Genomic DNA, 24,864 nt, shown 5'->3' on the forward strand with positions numbered 1-24,864 from the left:
TGAGGTTAAGGTTAAAATCTGAAAGTACAGAGTAATTACTAAATAATAATAATCAATAATTTACTTATCATCAGACCCATTTTTTTAATTTATAAAAAGTTCCCTCAAAATTATCTCGTTTGGAGATGAAGATAAAAGAATTGTCATTCTAGGGTATAATTTAATAGATTAAATGGATAATAAGTTCATAAATCTAAAATTATTCTACTTTCTCTTTATTTACTGTGTTTAACCTGCCATGGTTTTGGGAAATAGAAACAATTTTAATTCTGCCTATTGACCAAGTGAGACAAGGTACAAATTTTCAAAAGTAAAGTAAGGTAACAGGTAACAGAGATACATACAAGGTGTCTGATAAAACTGGTTTTATGGTTGAACTTTAAATTTTACTCTGGGCTTTCAGGTAGCTAATGCAAAACGACAAAATGAAACCACATGGAATTTTTACTTATTGTTTTGATGAGAGGCAACATATAAATACATTTCATAGACCCAAATTTCCCACCAATACTGCATTTGAAAAGGAACTTTCGGTTAAACTGAATTCAAAGAACAATAGTTAGCCTAATGAGCTCCTTGTTTGAAAATTATTTTAAGAAATAATCTGTTGACTATAATCTGTTCAATCAATGCAAGCAAGTCTGCAAGTAGATGACACAGCAAAATTCTAGCTCTGGCTTTATAATGATCATGCTTAATGCAATTTTGAATGCAGTTCCCATGGCCCATGTATGACAATCAAGTCTTGGTCAAATTTTCCATGGTGCTCGTGTTAGTTACCAGATGACAACTCCGCTCAATCCTATACTCTTGTTAGCACCCAGTTCCATACTGGTTGGTCAACCTGCTGGTCATGTTTCTCAACAGTCCACAGCAATGGCCCCTTGCTGAAACTGAACAAATGCCAATGTGAGGATGAATATTTAGGGTGAGACCCAGAGCTCATGAACACTGTAGTGGTTAACAGGGTACCATCTGGGAATAGGCAAGGGGAAGTGAGCTTGAAGATGGGGACATGGGGAAAAGTGAGGGTGAAAAGGGAGTAGGGCACAGAATAGTCAGCTGTAGTTCTCATGATTAGTCATAATGGAGGGCCAGGGGACACCTCCCTGCAAAATTAGCAGCCTAGTTAATTACAGGACCTCAGCAATAGAATCTCAGGTCTTTGGACATACAAACTGGGTGACCCTGGGCAAATCATTTATTGGAGCAAATTTCCTCCTTTGTGAAGGAGGAATAGATTAATCCCTACTTTGTAAAGTGGGTTTTGATGATTAGAAAAACTAATCTGCATATAGTACTCAGCATATAGCAAGTGCTTAAAAAATGTTAGCTATCATATTACTAGAAGCAGCAAAGAACTGAAAGGGGCCAGTTTATTCTTTCAGGTGGATCCCAGGTTCCCTTAATAGAGAGGGGACAGGGTCATGGGAGCAGAAAGAATAGGCTGTGATTCATTGGCCACACTTGGCAAAAAGGTATGCAAAGATTTTGCTGGCTGCAAATAACATTAATTGGCAACAATGTCTTTTTTAGTGCACCAGGGACTAAGCACTCTGCTAGGCATTTATATGCATTAAATTCTTCATCATTCCAACAATTCTGCAGGTTGGTATTATTATTAGATACTGTTTCTATTGGTGAGAAGAATGGCTGTCAGGGAAATTAAGCAACTGGCCTAAAATCAGTTCACTTTCAGAAACAAGCAGCCTGGGTCTCTTTAACCACTTAAATTGTGGGCACAGAGGACTGACTATTTCCCCACATACCTGCACTGGGAAAAAAGCAACTGGAGCGCTGCTGAGGCTGAACCTACGGGCAGCAAAAGACCTTATTTGAAGAGGTTGAAGCTGCAGAGGGTAGCAATGGTAGCAGAAATAGAATTGCTGACCATAAGCCTGATTTTCATGTTACTTTTCTAGAATATTCAATTTGCCTATTATTTCCCTTTTGCCTCAATATCCCTATCTGTGAAATGGCTTTCAACTACTTGTATCTTCACGTAAATATAATCTAGTTGAATGAGTACTTGTAGGGCACTATGGAAGATTTAGCTACAAGTCACTGTATAATTATTGCCTGCCTCATACATTCATGCTTACTTTAAAAAGATGTAATTTTAAACTAATCATATAAATAAACTATGAAGCATCTATTCATTTATAGCTTTCCTGCATCACAGCATTTATTTAAAGAATGAGCAAACATTGTAGAAACTAAAGTACTGAGCTCAGATGACAATGAATGGGGTTAAGCAAGAGGAAACATGCTTAGGGGGAGGTGCTGGGAAGGATGTCTTCTCTGTCACCCAATAGCACTCCCCGTGGGCTCCCTCTGTAAATCTAAATCCTCGGGCCCTGCACCCTTCCTCACACTTACTGGGCACTGCCCACCTTATGCCCATATTTCCTATGGACCTTGTCTTCTCCCTGTCCCCCAGAAGAAAGCAGATGTGTACAAACATGATTTTATCAGAATAGCAACAATTGAGCTATGTCACATGTTCCGTTCCTATTCTTTAATTAGATTTGCACAAGGTCAAAACTCTGGATCATTATATTTGTAGGTATCACATAGTCTGAAATTATAGTTTGCTTTTTTCAATAATCGATACTGAGAATTCACATTTTACACAATCCACCCATTTAAAGTGTATTCCCTAGCAGATGATCACCCATGCTCCTCTGATCCAGCTCTCCACACCCGCTGTCCTCCTACTGACTGTTTGGTCTGACTTATCTGTCCAATGGTTACCTAGAAGCACTAAAAACTTAAAATTTCCTCCTCTGTGCTTTGTTTCTCCACCTGGCCCAGTATGGTCTCTTTCTCCCCATGGTCTGGGGATTTGCACACTGAAGATTTGCAGCACTCACACCTGCCCTACCCACTCCTACCCCCTCAGCCCTCACTTTCTTCTCTGCTCCCCCTTTCCTCTTTGCAGTTTCTTAAAAATATCAAGTTCAAGGCAGACTTTATGGCCTGTCTCTTGTTATTCCCTGTGCCTAAATGCGTTTCCCTCACATAGGAGCTCAGTTATCACCTCCCTGACTTCAACCTTTTGTTCAGCTCTGATTTGACCAATGATGCCTGCATTGATTGCCCACTTTAACATGCACCTTGCCTACCCGATACTGGGGCCACAACTAATCCCACCAAAAAGAAAGGTCTAGCTTTCTTTTTCTGCAATAATCATCATCCTCCATCTTTCTGCATAATTTACTTCTTTATTATTTACTGTTGAGATATTTTTAAAAACCTCATTAAGATAGAGGCTCCCATGGGTAGGGATTTTTGCCTCTGGACCTAACCAGTGCCTCACAGCTGCTCCTAGAATTTCCGCTGAAATAACTGAATGGTTGTGATTTGCATTTTCTCTGATCACCAAGGAGGATAAACATCTTCATTTGAACACAGAATATACCTGTTTGCTCTTCTGTGAATAGCCTGTTCATTCTCTTGTCATTTGTGCATGCTTTGTTTTTTTATTGATGTGGAGGAACTCTTTGGATTTTCATGACACCCATTCTTTGTTAGCATGCGTTTTCATTTTATTTACAACCAAAATCTATCATGGTGCATTAGCACGTAGAAGGCCCAAAGAACTAGTGGTGAATATTGAGACAAAAGGTCATGAGCGCTAAATGTGTTCAGGTTAATATCCAAGTGCATTCACTATTTGGAAGGGAGTAAGAGAAATGCCAATTTCACAATAAATAATTATGAGGGAAAGAAATGGTACAACATACCCTGGCAAACAGTCCCCACAGACGGCATCACTGGTGACAGAACAGTTAGCCTTCTGGAAGCGGCTCACCAGCGCACAGTCCAGGCATGGCTTGCACTTCTGGAAGCCCCAGTCCTCCTTGAACCTGTGAGGCCGGCATGTCACACACTGGGCATCCTCCCCGTAGCCAAAGCCACATTCCTGCAGGGATTAGCAAGCAATAGAAAGCTATTCAGACATTGCAAGCGTGAAAAAGGAAAGACAGCTGGGATAAAATGAAGACCTGGTCTAATAATTACTGAGTGCCAGTCTTCTAGCTACAAAGGCAGCCCTTTCAGCAAGTTCAAATGTGTCTCCCACTGCTAATAATCTCTCTTACTGTGAGAAGTATACTTAGTCATCCACTTTATTCAAGAAGCCATGAGCATTTGAATAATAAAGGTTCGTCAGCACCCCACTGCTGCATTATTGCCAGCTTATGGCAGAGTTAGGGCACTTTCTTCTTTTCTAATTAAGCCAGTCATGTAGTGTTCAAAAACTAAAGTCAGGGAGATATTCAGACACTGATTCACTTATCAAGATAGAAAATATGCACTTTGATATCAACAGTGATGTTTTAGAAAATAAGGACAAATGCATAAGAAATTTCATATATTTACAAGCCTGGAAATCTATCTAGTAGAGAGTATCTTGGAGTGTTTAGAAGCTTAATTGTATATAATAGTAGGAAGATTCTCATATGTTTCTTAAAAAAACACTACATTCTGGTTCAGGTAAAACTGTGTACTACTAAAGGTCTCAAGCTTCTCCAGCTGAGGACATTAGAACACACGACTGTTTTCCAAGGATGGACAGAACAGATGGCTCTTTGGCCACCATATGATCTAATAAATCACAGCAATTGTATAATAATACAACAATTGTAATCATAATACAACCATAAAAAGAATGATGCAGATATGACTCAAAGGAGATTTTAAAAATAAGTTGTGATTCAGAAGTAGATGATCTCTACTGGGTAGATATCCAGATTCATAGCATGAACAAATTTCTTACAAAAATATAACTAATAAACATTAGCATTGGCTGGGTGCTTAATCTATGTCAGGGACTTTATACGTAGTGTCTTGTTACTTCATAATCCTTCCCAAAAAGAAATGTGCTACCATTATTCCTATTCATGGATGGGACCATGCCCAAAAGGCACCTTAACCAAGGTGATGAGCTTAATGTTAGGACCAGGATTTGAACCTTCACTATTTAATTCAGACTTCATGTAACTACACTATGGAGCCTGTCAGGAAGTGTCCCTAATATACACAGAGGAGGATGTGGGAAGGAATACATAGCAAATGTTAACACTGCTTATCTGTGCTTTCTGATGGCTTCTATAGAATGCTGGTCATTTAAAAAAATAGACGTCAGTTCACAAGCTGAAAGAGCATCTATCCAGAGAGCATGTGGAGCTCACACACACAGCTCACTGTAGCAAAGGGTAGAAGACATTCAAACATTTTAGAGCCCCTGTTTCCTTCTCTGTAAACTATAGATGCCATAATGCAATTCCAAATACTTGAAAATCCCTCTTTTTTTTTTTACAAAATTTAAAATATTTAAGCTTCTCTTTTCATATTTCTATACAAAGTCAAATAAATAGTACCAATTTGGTCAAAAATGAAATCAAATCCCATACAAAGGAAAGTATTCCCTGTACTCAATGAACTACTCAGTAAAGGATACTGAGTAATAACACATCAATTTAGATTTTTTTTACTAATGAAGTCACTCACATTTTGGATGAATGATACCTTCCTTCCTCCTTTCAGCTACTCTGCCTGTCTTTGAAAAGGACATCTTGAATATGAACAACAGAGAGTAGAGGAGAAACAAAGGAGGAAGGTCAACAACCTTAATCCTCAGCACTCCAGCTAGACAATGTTCTAAGCCAAAAGCACAAACAGGAGGAAAGGGGGAGAGGGGAACCATTTGACTTGAAGAATTAATTCACACATTAGAATTTCTTTAAAATTGTTAACATGGATTATCTTTGGGGGATGGTATTAATGGAATTATGAGGTATCTTTAATTTTCTAATTCTTCAATAATTTAAATTTTGCAAAGAGCATCTATTACTCTGGTAATGAGAACAATAAAGACATTCAAAAATAATTTCTTGGGACATGCATTAGGTCTTTGTGAGGACATCACTGTGATTTTGTGTGTGTGTGTGTGTGCGTGTGTGCACGTGCGCACGTGTGCACGCGCGTGCTTTGTACTGGGTTAGTACGGCTCTGCACTGGGGTAGAAATGTGTTCTTCCTGGTACTTTAGTTGCTAAGAGAATTACATGTATGCAAAGACATTCTTTAAAAGTACAGAAGGCAACCTCCCACTCATTTTCCCAGGATCAAAGCCTGGTGCACGAGACATTTGGGGGTGGGGGCCTCCTTGTTTACAGGTTCAGCATCTCCAGGCAAAGGGTCTTGCAAGAGCAATGTTTCAAAATCATGCTTTGATCCAGGCAGCTTGGATTATGAGTCTCACATACAAGTTAATATACAACAAAGGACAAAAAAAAGAGAGTAGAAAAAGGGGAAATAAACAGAGAGAGGCGAAAGAGAAAAAGTATTAATTCTGAGAAAACATCTAAAGTTTAGTTTTTCATACCAGGTTGGTATTGTGGTAAAAATGTGTGATTCCCACATTGGTGCCAGAACTACATGAGTTTAAATGCCAACTCTGCCACTCTTTGGTGAAGTGACTGAGGGAACTCTCTGACCCAAAGTCTCTTCATCTGTGAGATGGGGTGATACATGCTCTACAGAGTTGTTTTGAAAAATAAGTGGGGAAAATAGCATATAAAGTCTCTAAACTGCAAATAAAACAGAAAGCAAGCAACTGCCCGCTAAATGATACCTGTGGCTATTATTATTTTGTATTCTCTTCAACTCAATATACCACCTTTCCTGATTCAAGCATATTAAAGCCACATGGAGAACAAGAAAATCTTGAGACCCCAATCTTTCCCAGATTAATGAAATATTACTTTCCATCTAAAATATTTTTATTCAGTAAAAATCTTTCTAAAATGGGATCACAATGACATGCCTTTTAAAAATGGGAACAAAACCTTTAATGATGAACTTATACCTGTCCTCAAACTTTTGCTAAAGGTTAAAGAAGGAATGCTTCCAAACATACTTTGTGAGGCCGGCATTACCCAATACAAAGAGCAGACAAGAACATCACAAAAGAAAACTACAAATCACTATCCCCAATAAACATAAATTAAAAAATTCTTCAACAAAATCTTAGCAAAATCTCAACAAAACATTAATAGGATCATATATTACAATGACCCCAGTGAGATTTTTCCCAGAAGTGCAGGGATGTTTCAACAAATGCCAATCAATTAATGTAATACATGATGTCAACAAAATGAAAGCTAAATCATATGACCATATCAATAGATGCAGAGAAATCATTTAACAAGTTTCAAAATCCATTTATGATAAGAACTCTCAAAAAATGGAGATAGAAGGAACATACCTTAACATAATAAAGGCCATATGTGACAAACCTACAGCTAACATTATATTCTATGGTGAAAAACTGAAAACTTTTCCTCTAAGATCAGACACCAGACAAGGCTCTGCTCTCTCATCACTACTATTAAACATAATATTGGAAGTCCTAGCTAGAGCAATTAGGCAAGAGAAAGATATAAAATAAATCCAAATTGGAAAAAATAGTATAACAATCACTATTTGCAGATAACATAACAATATGCATTAAAAAAAACCTCTAATGACACCATGAAAAACTGTTGGAAACAATTGGTACAGTAATGTAGGAGGCTACAAAATAAATATACAAAAGTTGATTACACTTCTACATGAAAACAATGAACTAGAAGAGAAAGAAATCAAAAAACAACACCATTTACAATAACATAAAAAAAGAATGATGAAATAAAGGAGGTGAAAGATCTAGACCATGATAATTATAAGACACTGTTAAAAGAAATACAAAACACGCAAAGAAATGGAAACATAATCCATGTTCATGGATCAGAAGAATTATTATTCTTAAAATGACCATCTTCCCCAAAGTAATACACAGATTCAGTGCAATTCCTATAGAAAAATTCTACAGTATTCTTCAAGGAAATAGAAAATTACTGAATCTGCATGAAACCACATAAAACCCTGAACAGACAAAACATTCCAACAAAAAGAACAGAGGCATTAAGTTCCCATATTTCAAATTATACTACAAAGCTATAGTAATCACAACATATGGTAAGGAAATAAAAATAAACATACAGTTCAATGAAATAAAATTGAGAACCCCAAAATAAACTCTTACGTATATAGTGAGTTAATATATGACAACGCTGCCAAGATTATACAATAGAGAAATAAAATCCCTTCAACAAATGGTGTTGGGAAAACTGGACAGCCACCTAGAAAAGATTAAAACTAGGCCATTATCTTATACTAGACACAGAAATTAATTAAAAATAAAGACTTGGATGTAATACCTAAAACCATAAAATACATAAAAGAAACATAGGCAAAATACTCCATGATATTTGCTTCAGAGATGACTTTGGGGACACTACAGTAGAAATGGAAACAAAAGTAAAAATAAACAATTGGGACTACATCAAACTAAAAAGCTTCTCAACAAAAAAGGAACTATTATTAAAACAAAAAACACACTACCAAATGGGAGAAAATATTTGTACATCATACATCGGCCAAGGAGCTAATATTGAAGATATACAAAGAACTCATATAACTCAACAGAGAGAAAACAAATATCCCAGTCAAAAAATGGACAGAAAGCTAAATAGTCACTTGCACATGAAAAAATGCTCACCACCACTTATAACTAGGGACATTTAAGTCAAAACCACAATGAGAATCCACCTCACACCAGTGATATTGGCCCATACCGAAAAGACCAAAAACAAGAGGTGTTGGTGAGAAAGTATACTATTGGTGGGAATTTAGATTGGTCTAGTCCCAAAGCAAAACAGCATGGAAATTTCTCAAAATATTAAAAACCTACCTACCATATGATCCAGCAATTTCACTTCTATGAATCAGCTGAAGAATGCAAACTAATTCAAAGGGGTATATATACCTCTTATGTTCATTGCAGGACTATCTACAGTAACCAAATTATAGAAACACCTGAGTGCCCACCAACAGAAAAGTGGATATGATGTGTTATGTATACACACTATACTACTCAGTCATAAAGAAAAAAAGATGAAATCCTTCCATATGCAACAATTTGGATGGAAACTGAGAGGTATTATTCTATGTGAAATATGTCAGAAGATGAAAGCAAATACTGGTTGACTTCAGTCGTATGTGGAATGTAAAGAAACAAAGCAAAAAACAGACAAAAGCAACTCTTGGGAGGCAGAGCATGAGCAAAGGGTGGAGTTGGCCCATCAGATTGTGCTGGAAGATTTTAATACTTTAGTAGTGGGCATAGGGTGGTGACATGCATAGTGTGGTGACATGAAGAGGCCTGACCCCAGTCCCAAAATATGTATAGTGCGGTAAACCAATGCCACCCCAATAAAAATTAATTTAAAAATAAGAATACAAAAATAAAATATAATTTATCCTATGGGGTTGAATCACCTACTGCAGATCCAGAACTGTGAGTCCCCTGAATCTATGTAAACAGACTGCTGTTTGAATATCCTTGTGAGGCAATCAACTATCATTCCATTCCTTGCTAAGTATTGCTATCTTTAACAATTCATGTCCTCACTCCATTCCTGAGAACTAGGATAAATGATCCAACTATAGATGAGCTTGAAATATTGTGATGGTCTCATTTCTTTTGCAAAAGAATATAAACAGCGTAAGAGATCTTTGTGCCTATATTTTGAGTTCTGATTGTATTCTAGAATTTACAATGTACATAAGGGCCATTCTCACCACTATGTTCTTGCAAATATTGTCCGTATCATGTATATGTTATTACATTTTGTAGAATGAAGATTTTGTGTGACTTTTTTCTTTTTTGATCCAATCTACATTCGACCAAATCATGTATAGAAAGAAAACAGAGTCAGGCCCCAAATACCTCTTATTTGGCTTTCATTAGCTAGATATTCCTATTTTTGCTTAGAGTTTGTATGCTTTGGTGGCAGCAGAAAGGATGCATTTAGGTGAGAGGTTGAAATAAGTCTTTGTATCCATTACTATGGCCAAATAATTCCAGTATTTATGGCGCATGTATTATTAACCACACAATCTCTTAGACATTTTTATAAAGATTGATTATTTGGAGGAATTTTATTTAAAATGTATTTTCTGGTGGGCGGAGCAACATGGCGGCGAGGAGACGCTGCGAGTAAGATCTCCCATTAAAAAAAGTTAATAGGGAGGAAAAGCGGCAGGTCCCAGTGAGAACTGGGACACGGAAGATAAACGGACGACTCCAGCAAACTGCCCGAAGAAGAAAGTTGCCATAAAAGAGGACCAGAAGGGAGGAAAGCGCAGAACCCTGCTCCCCTCCCCCACCCACAAAGTCGGCACTCTCTGACCGGCAGAGAGGAGGGAAACAACAAACCAAAACGGCCAACAAGAACAAAGGACGCAGCAAGCGGGACTGTGAGTGGAAAGGAACTATTGCAGCCACCACACCCTGTGAACGGGAGCTGTGGAGAACCCTGCAGTATCCGCAGCGGAGGTGAGCTCCAGGCGCCATTAAAGAGAGCCCCGCCTCCCCAGGAGGAGACCAGCACCAGTACACAGCCCCGGCCACCCGGTAAGCTTGCGCGGAAAGCGGCGCGCTGAAAAAGCAGACGCGGATCCGGATCGGATCATAGCTGCCCAGGTCCCCACGCCTGCGACCTAGGCTTGCGGGGAGACGCGCGGAGGCCCTCCCTGAGTGAGCAGGAACCAGGCGCCCAGGCAGGGGAGCAGGATTCAAAAGGCGCCATTCCCGCGCCACTGATCTGGGCTACAGCCCGCGTCCTGGAACTGAGGGCTTTGGAACTGAGACCCGGGGCACGAAATTAGGGGCATGGGTTCCCCACGACGGTGGGGCACAAGGCAGACACAGCATCCCAAAGCCGTTGAGGTGTACCCTACCATCCCCGCTCTGCTCCCTGTCCCACAGGGTGGAAAATCAGCTCCCCAAGGGCTCTAGGAGAGATCACTGGCGCCACCTAGCGACTTGAAGCCAGCACAGGCTCCTGAAGGAGCTAGTGGCCAGCTGGGGATTAGCCCACACCGGGCCCCTTCCGAACAAGTAGTCTGAGCCCACAGGGAGAGCGAGCACCCACAGCCGGGGCAGACCAGGCGCGCAGAAGAGTGTGCCTGAGACCAGCTATGCAGGGAGTGTGTCCCACATCACCATTATAGAACAGGGACATTTCTTCAGTAAAGACTACCTGCAGAAGGCTTCCTCAGGAGCCAGAGGTGAGCGGGGGAAGTTCGCCTACGCCAGACCCCCTCTGGCCTGCAGTCCAAGCCCAGATGGGGAGCAGGAACCCACCGCCGGGGCAGACCAGGCGCACAGGGGAGTGTGTCCTCACATCGGCATTTTAGAACAGGGACCTTTCTCCAGTAAAGACTGCTTGAAACTGACAGATGACTCCTGGAGGAACCAGAGGGGAGCAGAGAAGCCCACCCAATATGCCGGCCAGTCCCAACAACACAGTGTCCCAACGCATACGGCAAATTAGAAAACAGACAGTAGGGAGGAGAAGAACCACACGCAACCTAGCAACTCTCCAGAGGAAAAGCACACCACAAAAAGAAAACCAGCCCCAAGATTGCAACGACAGTAACTTGGAAGAACTTCTGAGCCTTCCAGAAAGAGAATTTAAAATTGCCGTGATTAAAAAACTGACAGAAGTCATAAAGGAAAACAATGATAAGGGAAAAATAATCAACGATCAGAAGAATGAAATTGAGTCCCTAAAGAGGGAAGTAAAAGAAATGCAGGAGATCAAAGAATTAATGGAAGAACTAAAGAATTCTGGGAAAAGCAATGAAAGCAGAATTGATGAAATGGAAGAACGAATAAGTACTCTTGAAGACACAGAAATAAAAAGAACCAAAACAGAAAAGGAAAGAGAAGTACGAAGGAAAAAGAATGAAGAAAGACTTCGGGAACTATCTGACTCCATGGGGAAAGGAAATATAAGAGTTATAGGAATACCAGAAGGAGAGGAGAGAGAAGTAGGAACAGAGAAAATATTCAAAGGGATAATTGAAGAGAACTTCCCAAATGTGAAGAAGGAGCTAAAAATTGATATACAAGAAGCAAGAAGAACACCAAACTTCCACGACGAAAGGAAAAATACAGCAAGACACATAATAGTAAAGCTCCCAAGAATCCAGGACAAGGAAAAAATAATGAAGCTGGCAAGAGGGAAGAAACAGATAACATTCAAAGGAAAGCCAATCAGGCTGACATCAGACTTCTCCGAAGAAACACTACGGGCAAGGAGAGAGTGGAGGGACATAGTCAACAGACTCCAAGAAAACAGATGCCAACCAAGAATACTCTATTCCGCAAAGCTCTCCTTCCTCTTTGAAGAAAGAATATGGACCTTCCCAGACAAACAGAAACTCCGGAATTTCATTGCAACTAAACCACCACTCCAAAAAATACTACAAGGAGTCCTAAAGCCAGAACCTCAGAGGGACGATTAACAATGAAAGAAGGCCAAAAAAAAAAAAAGTTATTAAAAGAATAAATAAATAAAATCAAAGGAAAGACAAACACAATGGCAAATACAGATGTTAACATATCAATATTAACTCTAAATGTAAATGGACTAAACTCTTCAATAAAAAGACACAGAGTTGCAGCCTGGATTAAGAAACAAAACCCAACCTTTTGCTGTCTCCAGGAAACACATTTAGCTACAAAAGATAAAAATAGGCTCAAAGTTAAAGGATGGAAAACAATCCTACAAGCAAATGGACCAAAAAAGAAAGCAGGAACAGCTATACTTATATCAGATAAAACAGATTTCAAACTCAAAAAGATAAAAAGAGACCCCAATGGTCACTACATTATGATCAAGGGGACAATACTTCAAGAAGAAATAACACTCATTAACATATACTCACCAAACGAAGGAGCACCAAAATATATCAGACAACTGTTGTCCTCTCTGAAAACAGACATCAGAGAAAACACATACGTAGTGGGAGACTTCAACACACCACTATCAACAATGGATAGATCAACAAGACAAAAAATAAGTAAAGAAACCAAAGCTCTAAATAAGGACCTAGAGCAATTGGGCTTAACAGACATCTATAGAACACTAAACCCCAAAAAAACGGAGTACACATTTTTCTCAAGCGCACACGGATCATTCTCCAGGATCGATCACATACTGGGGCACAAGACAAACATCAACAGATACACCAAGATTGAAATCCTATCAACCATCTTTTCTGACCATGAAGGCATCAAACTAGAAATAAACCATAAAAAGAAGGCAAGGAACTTTCCTACCTCATGGAGATTAAAAACCACACTACTGGAAGACCACTGGACTAATGAGGAGATCAAAGAAGAAATTAAAAAATTTTTTGAATTGAACGACAAGGAGGACACCAATATCCTAAATGTATGGGATGCAGCAAAAGCAGTAATAAGAGGAAAATATATAGCAATAGAAGCTCACATCAAGAAACAAGAAAGAACGCAAAGAAACAACCTAATCTCGAAGCTCAAAGATCTAGAAAAAGAACAACAAAAAATCCCCAAAACCAGTAGAAGAAAAGAAATAATAAAAACCAAAGCAGAAATAAATGAAATTGAAACTAAAAAAACAATCCAAAAGATCAATGAAACCAAGAGCTGGTTCTTTGAAAAAATCAATAAAATAGACAAACCCCTAGCCAGGCTCACAAAGGAAAAAAGGGAGAAAGCACAAATAAACAGGATCATCAATGAAAGAGGAGAAATCACAACGGACACAGCAGAAATCAAAAGAATAATCAGTAACTACTATGAACAGTTATATGGAAACAAGTTTAACAATCTAGAGGAGATGGACAAGTTCCTACAACTCTACAATCACCCAAAGCTAGATAAAGAAGAAATAGAAAACCTAAACAGACCAATTACAATTAGCAAAATTGAAATGGTAATCAAAAACCTCCCCAAAAACAAAAGCCCAGGACCTGATGGATTTACAAATGAATTCTACCAAACATTCAGAGACGAATTAGTGCCTATCCTTCACAAACTCTTCCAAAAAATTGAGAAGGAAGGGACAATACCAAACACGTTCTATGAAGCCAACATTACACTAATACCAAAACCGAACAAGGACAACACAAAAAAGGAAAACTACAGGCCAATCTCCCTAATGAACACTGATGCAAAAATCCTCAATAAAATTTTAGCCATCAGAATCCAACAATGTATCCATAAGATAATTCACCACGACCAAGTAGGATTCATTCCAGGGACACAAGGATGGTTTAACATCCGAAAATCAATCAATGTTATCCAACACATCAACAAAAAGAAATATAAAAACCATATGATAATATCAATAGATGCTGAGAAAGCTTTCGACAAAGTACAACACCCATTCATGATAAAAGCCCTTGAAATTCTTGGGATACAAGGGACATACCTCAACATCATAAAGGCCATCTATGACAAGCCAACAGCCAGTATCATTCTCAATGGTGAAAAGCTGAAAGCAATTCCATTAAGATCTGGAACAAGACAAGGATGTCCACTCTCACCACTGCTTTTCAATATAATACTGGAAGTCCTAGCCAGGGCAATTAGACAAGAGAAAGACATCCAAGGACTCCAAATAGGAAAAGAAGAAGTCAAACTATCACTATTTGCAGACGATATGATATTATACATAGAGAACCCCAAAAACTCCACAGAAAAGCTAATTCAACTCATCAATCAGTTCAGTAAAGTGGCAGGATACAAAATCAACACGCAAAAGTCAGTAGCCTTCCTATACACAAACAATAAATCTGAAGAAGAAGAAATCAAAAAAACCATCCCTTTCGTTATTGAAACAAAAAAAATCAAATATTTGGGAATAAATCTAACAAAAGAGGTAAAGGACCTATACAAAGAAAACTATAAAACACTGTTAAAAGAAATAGAAGAAGACACAAAGAAATGGAGAGACATCCCCTGCTCAGGGATTGGAAGAATAAACATTATTAAAATGGCCATCCTTCCAAAAGCAATATACAGATTCAATGCTATTCCAATCAAAATTTCAATGTCATTCTTCAAAGAAATAGAACAATTATTGATGAAATTCATATGGAATCACAAAAACCCCCGAATAGCCAAAGCTCCCCTGAAAAAAAAAGAAGGGAATGGAGGCATCACACTCCCAGACTTCAAACTATACTACAAAGCCATAATCATCAAAACTGCATGGTATTGGAACAAGAACAGACATACAGACCAATGGAATCGAATAGAAAATCCAGAAATAAACCCACAGATTTATGGTCAACTAATCTTTGACAAAGGAGCAAAGACTATGCATTGGAGCAAAGAAAGTTTGTTCAATAAATGGTGCTGGGAAAACTGGGTCGCTACATGCAAAAGAATGAAGCTTGACCACTACCTCACACCATACACAAAAATCAACTCAAAATGGATTAAAGAACTAGACATAAGACCTGAAACCATAAAATATATAGAAGGAAATATAGGCGAAACACTACGTGATTTGCACATCAAAGACATCTTTACAGACACATCACCCAAAGCAGTGATAGTGAAGGCAAAGATCAACAGCTGGGACTACATCAAATTAAAGAGCTTCTGCACAGCAAAAGAGACAATAACAAAAACAAAGAGAAACCCCACCAACTGGGAGAACATTTTTGCACCCAACACTAATGATAAAGGACTGATCACAAAAATCTGCAAAGAGCTGATGAGACTCAACAACAACAAAGAAAATAATCCAGTCAAAAAATGGGCAGAAGAGCTAAAAAGAAACTTCTCTGAAGAGGAAATGCAAATGGCCAACAGGCATATGAAAAAATGTTCAACATCACTTGTCATCAGGGAAATGCAAATCAAAACTACCATGAGATACCATCTTACACCAGTGAGAAAGGCACATATTAAAAAAACTAGCAACAACAAATGTTGGCGAGGGTGTGGAAAAAAGGAACTCTTCTGCACTGCAGGTGGGAGTGCAAACTGGTCCAACCACTGTGGAGTGCTGTGTGGAGATTTCTGGACCTACTAAACATAGAGCTTCCATATGATCCAGCAATTCCACTCCTAGGTATTTACCCAAAGGACACAGAAACATCAATTCCAAAGAACACCTGCACCCCTATGTTTATAGCAGCACTGTTTACAATAGCTAAGCTTTGGAAACAACCCAAATGCCCAAAAATAGATGACTGGATCAAGAAGATGTGGTACATATATACCATGGAATATTACTCAGCATTCAAAAAAGATAAACACATGCAATTTGCAGCAACATGGATGGCGCTGGAAGGGATCATGCTCAGCGAAATAAGCCAAAAAGAAAAAGAAAAATACCGGATGGTCTCACTCATAGCAGGAATCTAGAAAACTTAAATAAGGGACCAGGAAAATGAATAACTATAAGAAACTGAAAATCAAAATCAACAAAAAACTATGAACCAGAGACACTTTTAGGGGGGCGGGGGCGGGAGGGGAGGGATTGGGGTCAGAATGGGGGGGCTGCAATTGTATGGGGAATATAACAATAAAATTTATTATCTAATAAAAAAAATAAATAAAATGTATTTTCTCTGACATATTCTCCATCTTGAAAAAGCCAATATTAGAAAAACAGCTTAACATTACCTTCAAACTTTTCAAAATAGCATAGCTTGCAGTTCATTATAGTCTAAAAAAATTTATGAAGTAACCATTCTACAATCTTAAATTAACTAGAAACCTTGAATTAACTAGAGATTGAAAAGTTATTTCCAAGGAATTAAATTATAATAGGGTGCCCATGGCAGCTACCACTTGTGGAGCTGATCATCACATTTCTAAAGCACCATAAACATAAAGACGCCACAATAATTTGAAATCTAGGCTATAAATTCAACAGCATAAAAATATTAAATTACCCAGATACAAATGACTACTTTGATGTTTTTATTTCATTCAGTAAAACTAGGTGGTTAAAATATCTTGAAGTCTTCACCACTAAGTCCAATAAATTATTACCAAGAGAAAGAGAGGGGAGGCAGAAAAACTGAAAGTGAGGTCCCATAGCCCTGGTAACAGTGCTGATCACACAGTGATACTGTGCCTTCACAAACTGTGTCACTTCCTGGCTAGAGACCAGTTCTTTGACCTTTACTTTTATCACTTTTCATTTAAAAAAAAATTACAGATATTTTAAACCTTTCTTTAAATCCTTTGTCTCTAACTTCCTACCTCCACCACACAAGGCAAGAGTTACCAGATTAACCTGCCAGTGTGTGCGTGTCCGTGTGTGCATGTGTGTGTGTGTGTGCATTTTTACGTGCTCCTTTAGAAGCTCCATATCAGCTGAGCATTACATTGCATAGATGTAGCTTTATTTTCTTTACTGAAGTGGTTCTTCCTCATCATTGTCTCCAGAAGACAGAAAGGGTGACCACATATGTCTGATGAATTGCACTGGCATTCATCACATGAAGTACTTGCGCATCTAACAAAAATAGTATTAAATTTTTTGATCACTTCCCCCCACTGCTCATTACTTTTGGATAGAAAGGGGGCAATTTCCATTGGCATATTGTTTTCCACAGCAGGCTAGTATACCACACTTGGGACTAGAAGAAAGGCATGAATGGATTTTTGGGGAAATAAAACAAAAGAGTACTTAAAGAGAGCTAGCCAGGCTGGCAGTGTTTAGGTTCAGCTTTTTGGCAGACTCTCTTCTTGTTGAAACTCCAGACAATCTCCTCTGAGCCACGTTTATGAACAGACCTCATTCTTGTGCCTTGATCTTAAGAGCCCGGTTGTCCAAAAATCCTGTCATCCTCATTATATGCTTACCCCGAATATCTGATCAAATTCCTCTTCTCCACCCTCCTTCAGGTGATGTCTGACCACTTGACCCAGCTTCAGCAAGAATTCTAGTAGGTTAGTTTAGCTAGAACCCCCCCTTATCTTGATGTTTCCTCTTAGCCATTTTCCATCCACTTACCCCCTACCTTGATCTTTGGCTATAAATTCCCACTTGTCTGTGTTGCATTTGGAGTTGAGCTCAGTTCTATATTGAAGTCTTTTTCCCCTCTGCTGCAATAGTCCAGAATAAAAGCTGATATTACTGCATTGACAATTGTTTTTCTCTGGTTTTGTGTGACATTTTTCAGGTTGTACTAGACCTGTCCCTTCTTTATTTCATTAAGGGTGTGTGTGTGTGTGTGTTTGGATGCAAAGTATAAGGGAGAAGGAAAATAGAATGGAGGAAGGTTAAGTCAGTCATTGTCTTGGGCTTCAGAATTAAATGTATTTTATTTTCAAGGAGCAAGTTCTGCCATTAACATCAATGGCAGACACAGATTTAGGCTCTAAAGCAATTCCATCATTTCATTTTTGATATTATGATTTGGTATACCTTAAAAGCTTGAAGGAAATAGCCAGGACTTCTCAGAATCTTGAGAAGAAAGACCATTTTATTAATAAAGTGGAAACATACACATGGATAATGCGTATTTAATTGCATTAAAAATAATGTGGTTTTGGGCCTCCTTGGTGGCGCAGCGGTTGAGCGCTGGGTTGCGAAGCTGCCTGCAGCCTCTGCAGCGCCGGTTCGATCCCCGGCTGCTCCCCTGACACTGGAGGAGGGTCCCACATGGCGTGCAGAACTCTCCTGCCGCCCGCTGCTCCCCTCAGCAGTGTACTTCTGTCCTTCTGCCTGCTCTGCTCCCCGCTCTGGCTCTGGTGAATTCTCTCACCCTCCCGCGCTTCTGACTGTACCCTCAGTGCTTGTATAAATAAAAATAAACAAATAAATAAATAAATCTTTAAAAAAAATGCGGTTTTTTAAAAAGCACTGCTATAGAGTTCTTACACTTGCTTCCAACAACTATACAACAGGCGAACAATCCTTGATATCCGACAACTCCTTCCACTACTCTTTCCCCATTGCCTGGTACGTGGTACTGATATATTCTTGGCTTGACCAAGCTTTAATCGGGTTCCTGAAACTTCTCCTAGATGCATCTATGCTTTTCCTTGTAAAATTTACCTTTAGTAAGAACCCTGTTAAGTCAGTTTAAACAGAACCTCCTATTCTCAATATCTGATCAGGTCTCTCCTCATCTACTCCCCCCTTACCTCCCTCCCCAACCCCCCATAAGTCTTAGCACCCTGGCCTGTCATCAACAAAGAATCCTGTTAGGTCAGTTTAGCCAGAACCCTCACCCCTGATGTTTCCTTTCAGTCGTTTTCCATCCTCTATCTTCCACCTTGCTTGGTTGTTATATGTCCCCACTTCCACAAGCTCTATTTGGAGTTGAGCCCAATTGCTTCCTCACGCTATAAAATCCTGTTCATGGTTTCTGCACCCATTGTTGAAGGTCTGAAAGAAAGTCTCCATTACCATCTTTACAAATTTCACTGAATTTTTTTAATGATATAAAACAGGCCAGTGAGTAATAAGTAAAAACTTGCTGAGTAAACAAATATTACTTAAGGCAGAATTTCCTAAAGCATTCGCTATTGTTACTATTGTTACTACTACTGCTACTGCTACTGCTAGTAGTAGTATTGTATCCCAGGGATCAAAAGCCTATAAAGACTAAAGACCACAGTAAAATCTGCCTTTTGGTAAGCCCAGCCCAGTCCGTGTCTGTCCCCATCACTGCTCCCCCCCCCCCACTGATGAGCAAGGAGGTGAGGGGGAGGTTAAGGTGGGGTGGAGTGGAGGTGAGAGGCAGATGAAGATGGGAGTTACGGTGGGAGATGGGCTTCCTTATCTTGGTTCCAAGGGTAGAGAGGGCAGCTTCCAAGCAGACTGGCAGCAGAGGCAGGCCTCTTGCTCTGCCCAATATTTCTAAGCCAGATTTGGTAGCTTTCCAGTAGCAAAATGACTCAAAGTAAACAGTCCTCAAATCCCCTTCTCTCGTTTCTCTCCTGAAAATCAGAAAATCCAGCACTTAACAAAACACAAGCAGATCCCACCTACATTTCGAGGAGCAGTTCCCCAGACCACAAGGGAGAGCCTCACAGGCCATCAGTTGTCCAGAAAACACATTTATGGGCCTCAGGTCTAAAGCACTATTTATTTGTACAGCCAATAAGTTATTAACTTTAGTTCTTTGAACTTTAAAAGTTCCAATCTGGACAGAAAAGAAGTTATTTGTGGAGAAAATCTAGGGCTCACAAGTGGAAATGACAAATTAGATTTATGTGGCTGGTGTTTAGAAATCAGCTTTTTAATTTCCTTTAATAAAACAACACCAAAGACATATTCCTTCCTAACTTTCAGTTTATGAAAACCTGTAGTTGAGTTTTTTAAAGAAAAAATTACAAGCTAGAACTTGTTAATATCTGCCAACATCACTAGGCTCGATTAGGTATAATTAGACATAAATAAAGTAAAGCAACACTGTAATTAACTAGCAGAAATGAATCTTTTTATGCTTGCAAATTACATTAATTTCTTCTTGTGTGACTTTCTTCAGAAGGATGAAAATAGTTTTTAAAAAAGAGACATCTTTAAAAATATGAAGTCGGACATATGAGCAGGTAGAAAGAAGCATATTGCTGTTTATAAGAATTAACTTTTTCATATTAACTAAAGTCATCCCAATAATTGCTTAGAAAGGCTGACTTTGAAAACTGTGCCAGAGACTTGAAGTCTGTTTCAAGTGGTTCATGCAAAAACTAGTTTCCTGATTTACTGCTGGGAGGAGATCATGTTAAAAGCATATTGTTGGCATTAACACTCAGTAAGGAGGAGGGGTTGTAGCTGGGCAAATTCTAGACAGTAAGAATTAAAAGTCTAATGTGGTCACTTTGGGAAACAAAAATCATCTTCTCCCACATATCCCAATGCAGTTTCTGTTCATGAGCTGAAAGGACGGCCATGTAACATCTTTGTGCAAATTTATGATTCAAAATGTCCCGAACGTACCACTTATGGAGCAAGGCAAACAATATTTTGTATGTCTTTCCCCCCAAATAGCAAAAAGGCATTAACAATGATCTTGCTTATATAAACTGCAGTGGAAGAGAGTAAATATAGCTTAATGGGATAAAACCTTCGAAACAGACTCCAAATGGCTCAGTGACCTATCACCTTTTTACCCATAATACAGAGAAACTACCTATTAAGTTAAATTATTAAAGAGACCCCAAATGAGAAGATATAAGGACTGGGGATTTTAGGGAGGGAGCCGGAAACCAAGGAGCTAAAGAGATGATACTGAATAAGGGCACAAGGAAGCACAAAGGGCCACATCCTAAGAGGAGAGCCAGAGGCCATAATTCCAATGCAAGGCAAAGAAGCACATGAAAGGACAGAATAAGGTGGGTTTTTGGAAACCAGGGATGTAGGTGGCTAGGAGGAGGAAGGAGAGCAAGCAAACTGAACAGGGAGGCAGCTCCTGTGCTGCAAGTACATTAGGGCAACATGACTTGGATATTTATTTTTTTGGAAGTGGGTCTAAGCCAGAATTTCTAGAAATTCATCATTCCAGAGTTTCACTGTCCAAATAGAACATTCATAATCTTTTGTGGTGTAATAAATTTAATTAAGTAAAATGGCATAAATTAAAACTCTAGTTCCTTATGACACCAGCCACATTTCAAGTCTTTGATAACAACAGTGCCTAGTAGCTTGCTTATTGTCAGCACCAATATAGACATTTCTATCATCACAGACAGTTCTGTGGGACAACACTGTACTAGAGTGCTATCAACATAAGAAATAGATCATTATTCACAAGTCATTCCATCACTTTCTCCCAGCACTGTCACATACTAATTGTGACACTGGACAGATCAACTAATTCTCTGTGCCTCAGTTTCCCCACCCTACAATAGAGTAGTTCTAGGGGCCTCCCCTGGTGGCGCAGCGGTTGAGCGCTGGGCTGCGAAGCTGCATGCAGCCTCAGCAGCACCAGTTCTATTCCGGCCACCAGGCGAGGGTCCCACATGGCGTGCAGACCTCTCCTGCCACCCGCTGCTCCCCTCAGCAGTGTACTTAGTCATGCTGCCTGTTCTGCTCTCCGCTCTGGCTCTGGTGAATTCTCTCACCCTCCCATGCTTCTGACTGTACCCAGTGCTTGTATGAATAAATAAATCTTTAAAAAATAAATAAATCCTAAAAAAAGAGTAGTTCTATTCCCTATTTAAAATATATTATCACAGGCATTCCTTTATTTAATATATGAAAGTCACAGGGAACCTGGCTTATTATAGTAGTAAATGTTAGCTAATATTAACTGTTTTAGTTGCAAAATATGTATTACAGAATAATAATTGAAGACCTATTTGGGAGCAATACACATTTGCTATGTTTTGATGAACATAACTCAACATATTCAAGGTGAAATGTTAAAATAAATAACCATTTAAAAAGTGGCCAGAGAAGGGAAGGGAGTCAATTAAATAAGCCACAATGGTATTACAATTTGAGTTTCTGTATAGATTTCTTTTTTTGTTGTGTTTAATTCTCTTACACCATTCATTTTTTGTACAGTGTTCAGTCTCTCCCCTCAGGCGGGTGTAGTCCCCATAATTGTCCCACCACCACAAGCACCCATGGCCCATCACCATAGTCCAATTGTGATCATTGCTCCCCTGGTTGGACCCCAGTCCCTCCCTTGTTGTATACCTCAGATCTATGGTTTACATTCTGTGCAAACTTCTTACTATCTAGTAATTGAAAGGAAGTAAAAGGACATTGAGTGTGTGTGTGTATGTGTGTGTATGTGTTTGAGAGACAGAGAAACAGAGGCAGAGAGAGCGAGAACCACTGATCACACACCACAGGGGTGCCAAAACACACACAGTCTCCAGGAATGCTATTCTGGAAGCTTCTGGCAAACCCCAACTACATGTTTTAAATGGTAGAGACCGAACAATGGGCAAGTAAGTCCAGACACCTTGAGAAAAAAGTAGAATTGAATGTCTTCCAAAGAAAATAATAATTAGGAGTAATAAAACCACAGATGGAAATTTTAACTACACCTGCTTACCCAAAGTATTTCCGAGATTTATTTTTAAGACACAGATACATGTTTGTAATTAAAGAACTTATGACCCGAGTTTGTTATTTTAGAGAGACAAGATATTAGAAAATGGATGCAAGTTTTAAATTATGGTTAACACAGCAAAACAAGTGATATCATAGTGTTAGAACAAAGGTTATTTGAAAGCTCTTCTGTCTGGCGAAATGTACTTTGTTTTTTACCCTTAATGCAAAGAAAATACAAAGCCCTTTGCTGTGGGTATCAGTAATTTGATTCAGCTTTTCTACTTTTTCATAACTGCCTTTAAAAATATTTACTGTTTATTGTGCTTTTAAATTTTCAAATGCCACAGGTAACCACAATGGTAAGCCTCAGTTAAAAAGGAAAAGGCTCTTGGACTCATTCATTTTCTTAAAAACAAGACAACAGGTCCAATAGGGAGTCACTTATACTAAGTTCCATGACCAAAGTGTGACTTAATTATAGTTCTGGCTCTCCTAGTAATGGAGTTGTAAGCCAGTCAATCAGGACTCTGCTGATCAGTGATATGTCTTTGATATGACCAACGTACACTTTGCTAGTGTAGCTTCCTTGTTCCTTCTCCCTTCAGCCTATAAAATCATTCAATTTGTAATGTTTCTTGGAGTTCCTTTCTATGTGATAGATGGGCTATTGCATGGTAAAGTGAGTAAGATTTTTAAAATTTACTCAGCTGATTTTAAGTTTCATTTATAATTAACATTACAAATTATCCTGTTTTTAGACTGTATAGATAGTAATCCAAGTAAAATGCAATTATTTATATATTTCTCTCTTTTTTTTAATATATGGGCATGAGTTATTTATTTATTAATTAAGATTTATTTATACAACCACTGGGTACAGTCAGAAGTGCGGGAGGGTGAGAGAATTCACCAGAGCCAGAGCGGGGAGCAGAGCAGGCAGAAGGACTGAAGTACACTGCTGAGGGGAGCAGCGGGCGGCAGGAGAGGTCTGCGCACCATGTGGGACCCTCGTCCGGTGGCCGGGGAGCAGCTGGGGATCGAACCGGCGCTGCAGAGACTGTGGGGAGCTTCGCAATCCAGCGCTCAACCGCTGCGCCACCGGGGGGGCCCTATTTTTCTGACTTTTTTTATAAAAAGCTTTCATCCTAGTCAAAAACAAAACAAATTTCCCTTTGATTTGAAAAGCTTGGAAATCATAATTAACCAATTGGAGGTATTATTATAAGTGATTTGTCTGATTTCAATATAGTCAGAACTTACCTTTCTCACCTATGAAAGTTATATGATATTGATAAAGACTTAACAAAGATGGTCTAGAAGGAAGAAACTATAAATTCAAGATGGGCAGTTTTGAAATTTCTTACCCCAAAGTAATTACTAGAACATGGCATGTACATTTCTGCCATTTGTACCTCTGGGTCTTTTTTTTTTTTTTTAATAGAGGCATGCTTTATTTATTTGTTTGCTGGTTGGTTTGTTTGTTTTGTTCATACATGCACTGGGTACAGTCAGAAGTGCGGGAGGGAGGGTGAGAGAATTCACCAGAGCCAGAGCGGGGAGCAGAGCAGGCAGAAGGACCGAAGTACACTGCTGAGGGGAGCAGCGGGCGGCAGGAGAGGTCTGCGCACCATGTGGGACCCTCGTCCGGTGGCCGGGGAGCAGCTGGGGATCGAACCGGCACCGCAGAGGCCGCGCGCAGTTTCGCAACCCAGCGCTCAACCGCTGCGCCACCGGGGAGGCCCTGAGTGGGTCTTAAGAATATAATTTTTCAGTTTACATTTACCTGTATTCTTACACTTCCTCAATTTGTCCTGGTTCTTTTCTTTTCATGAAGAAAATGGTAATAAATATTGAAATAGAAATTTAATAAATAAAAAAAGTACAGAAAGGTAGAATTATTCAGATTGCTTGATTGGTCACTTCTACTATAATAG

At 39.1% G+C, this 24,864-nt stretch overlaps 1 protein-coding gene across 1 annotated transcript in view; it reads right to left on the reverse strand.

Annotated features, from left to right (window-relative positions):
• TNFRSF19 (TNF receptor superfamily member 19) overlaps nt 1-24,864 on the reverse strand; it is a gene marked incomplete at both ends in the record, with an annotated part of 74,555 nt that overhangs the window by 44,264 nt on the left and 5,427 nt on the right. Inside the window, one exon of the mRNA XM_084235959.1 lies at nt 3,747-3,925. Within this exon, the coding sequence (XP_084092085.1) occupies nt 3,747-3,925 (179 nt within the window). The remainder of the gene's footprint in view (nt 1-3,746; nt 3,926-24,864) is intronic.

The sequence above is a fragment of the Talpa europaea genome, assembly GCF_964194135.1.
Source record: "Talpa europaea genome assembly, chromosome: 6".
NCBI classification, from domain to species: domain Eukaryota; kingdom Metazoa; phylum Chordata; class Mammalia; order Eulipotyphla; family Talpidae; genus Talpa; species Talpa europaea.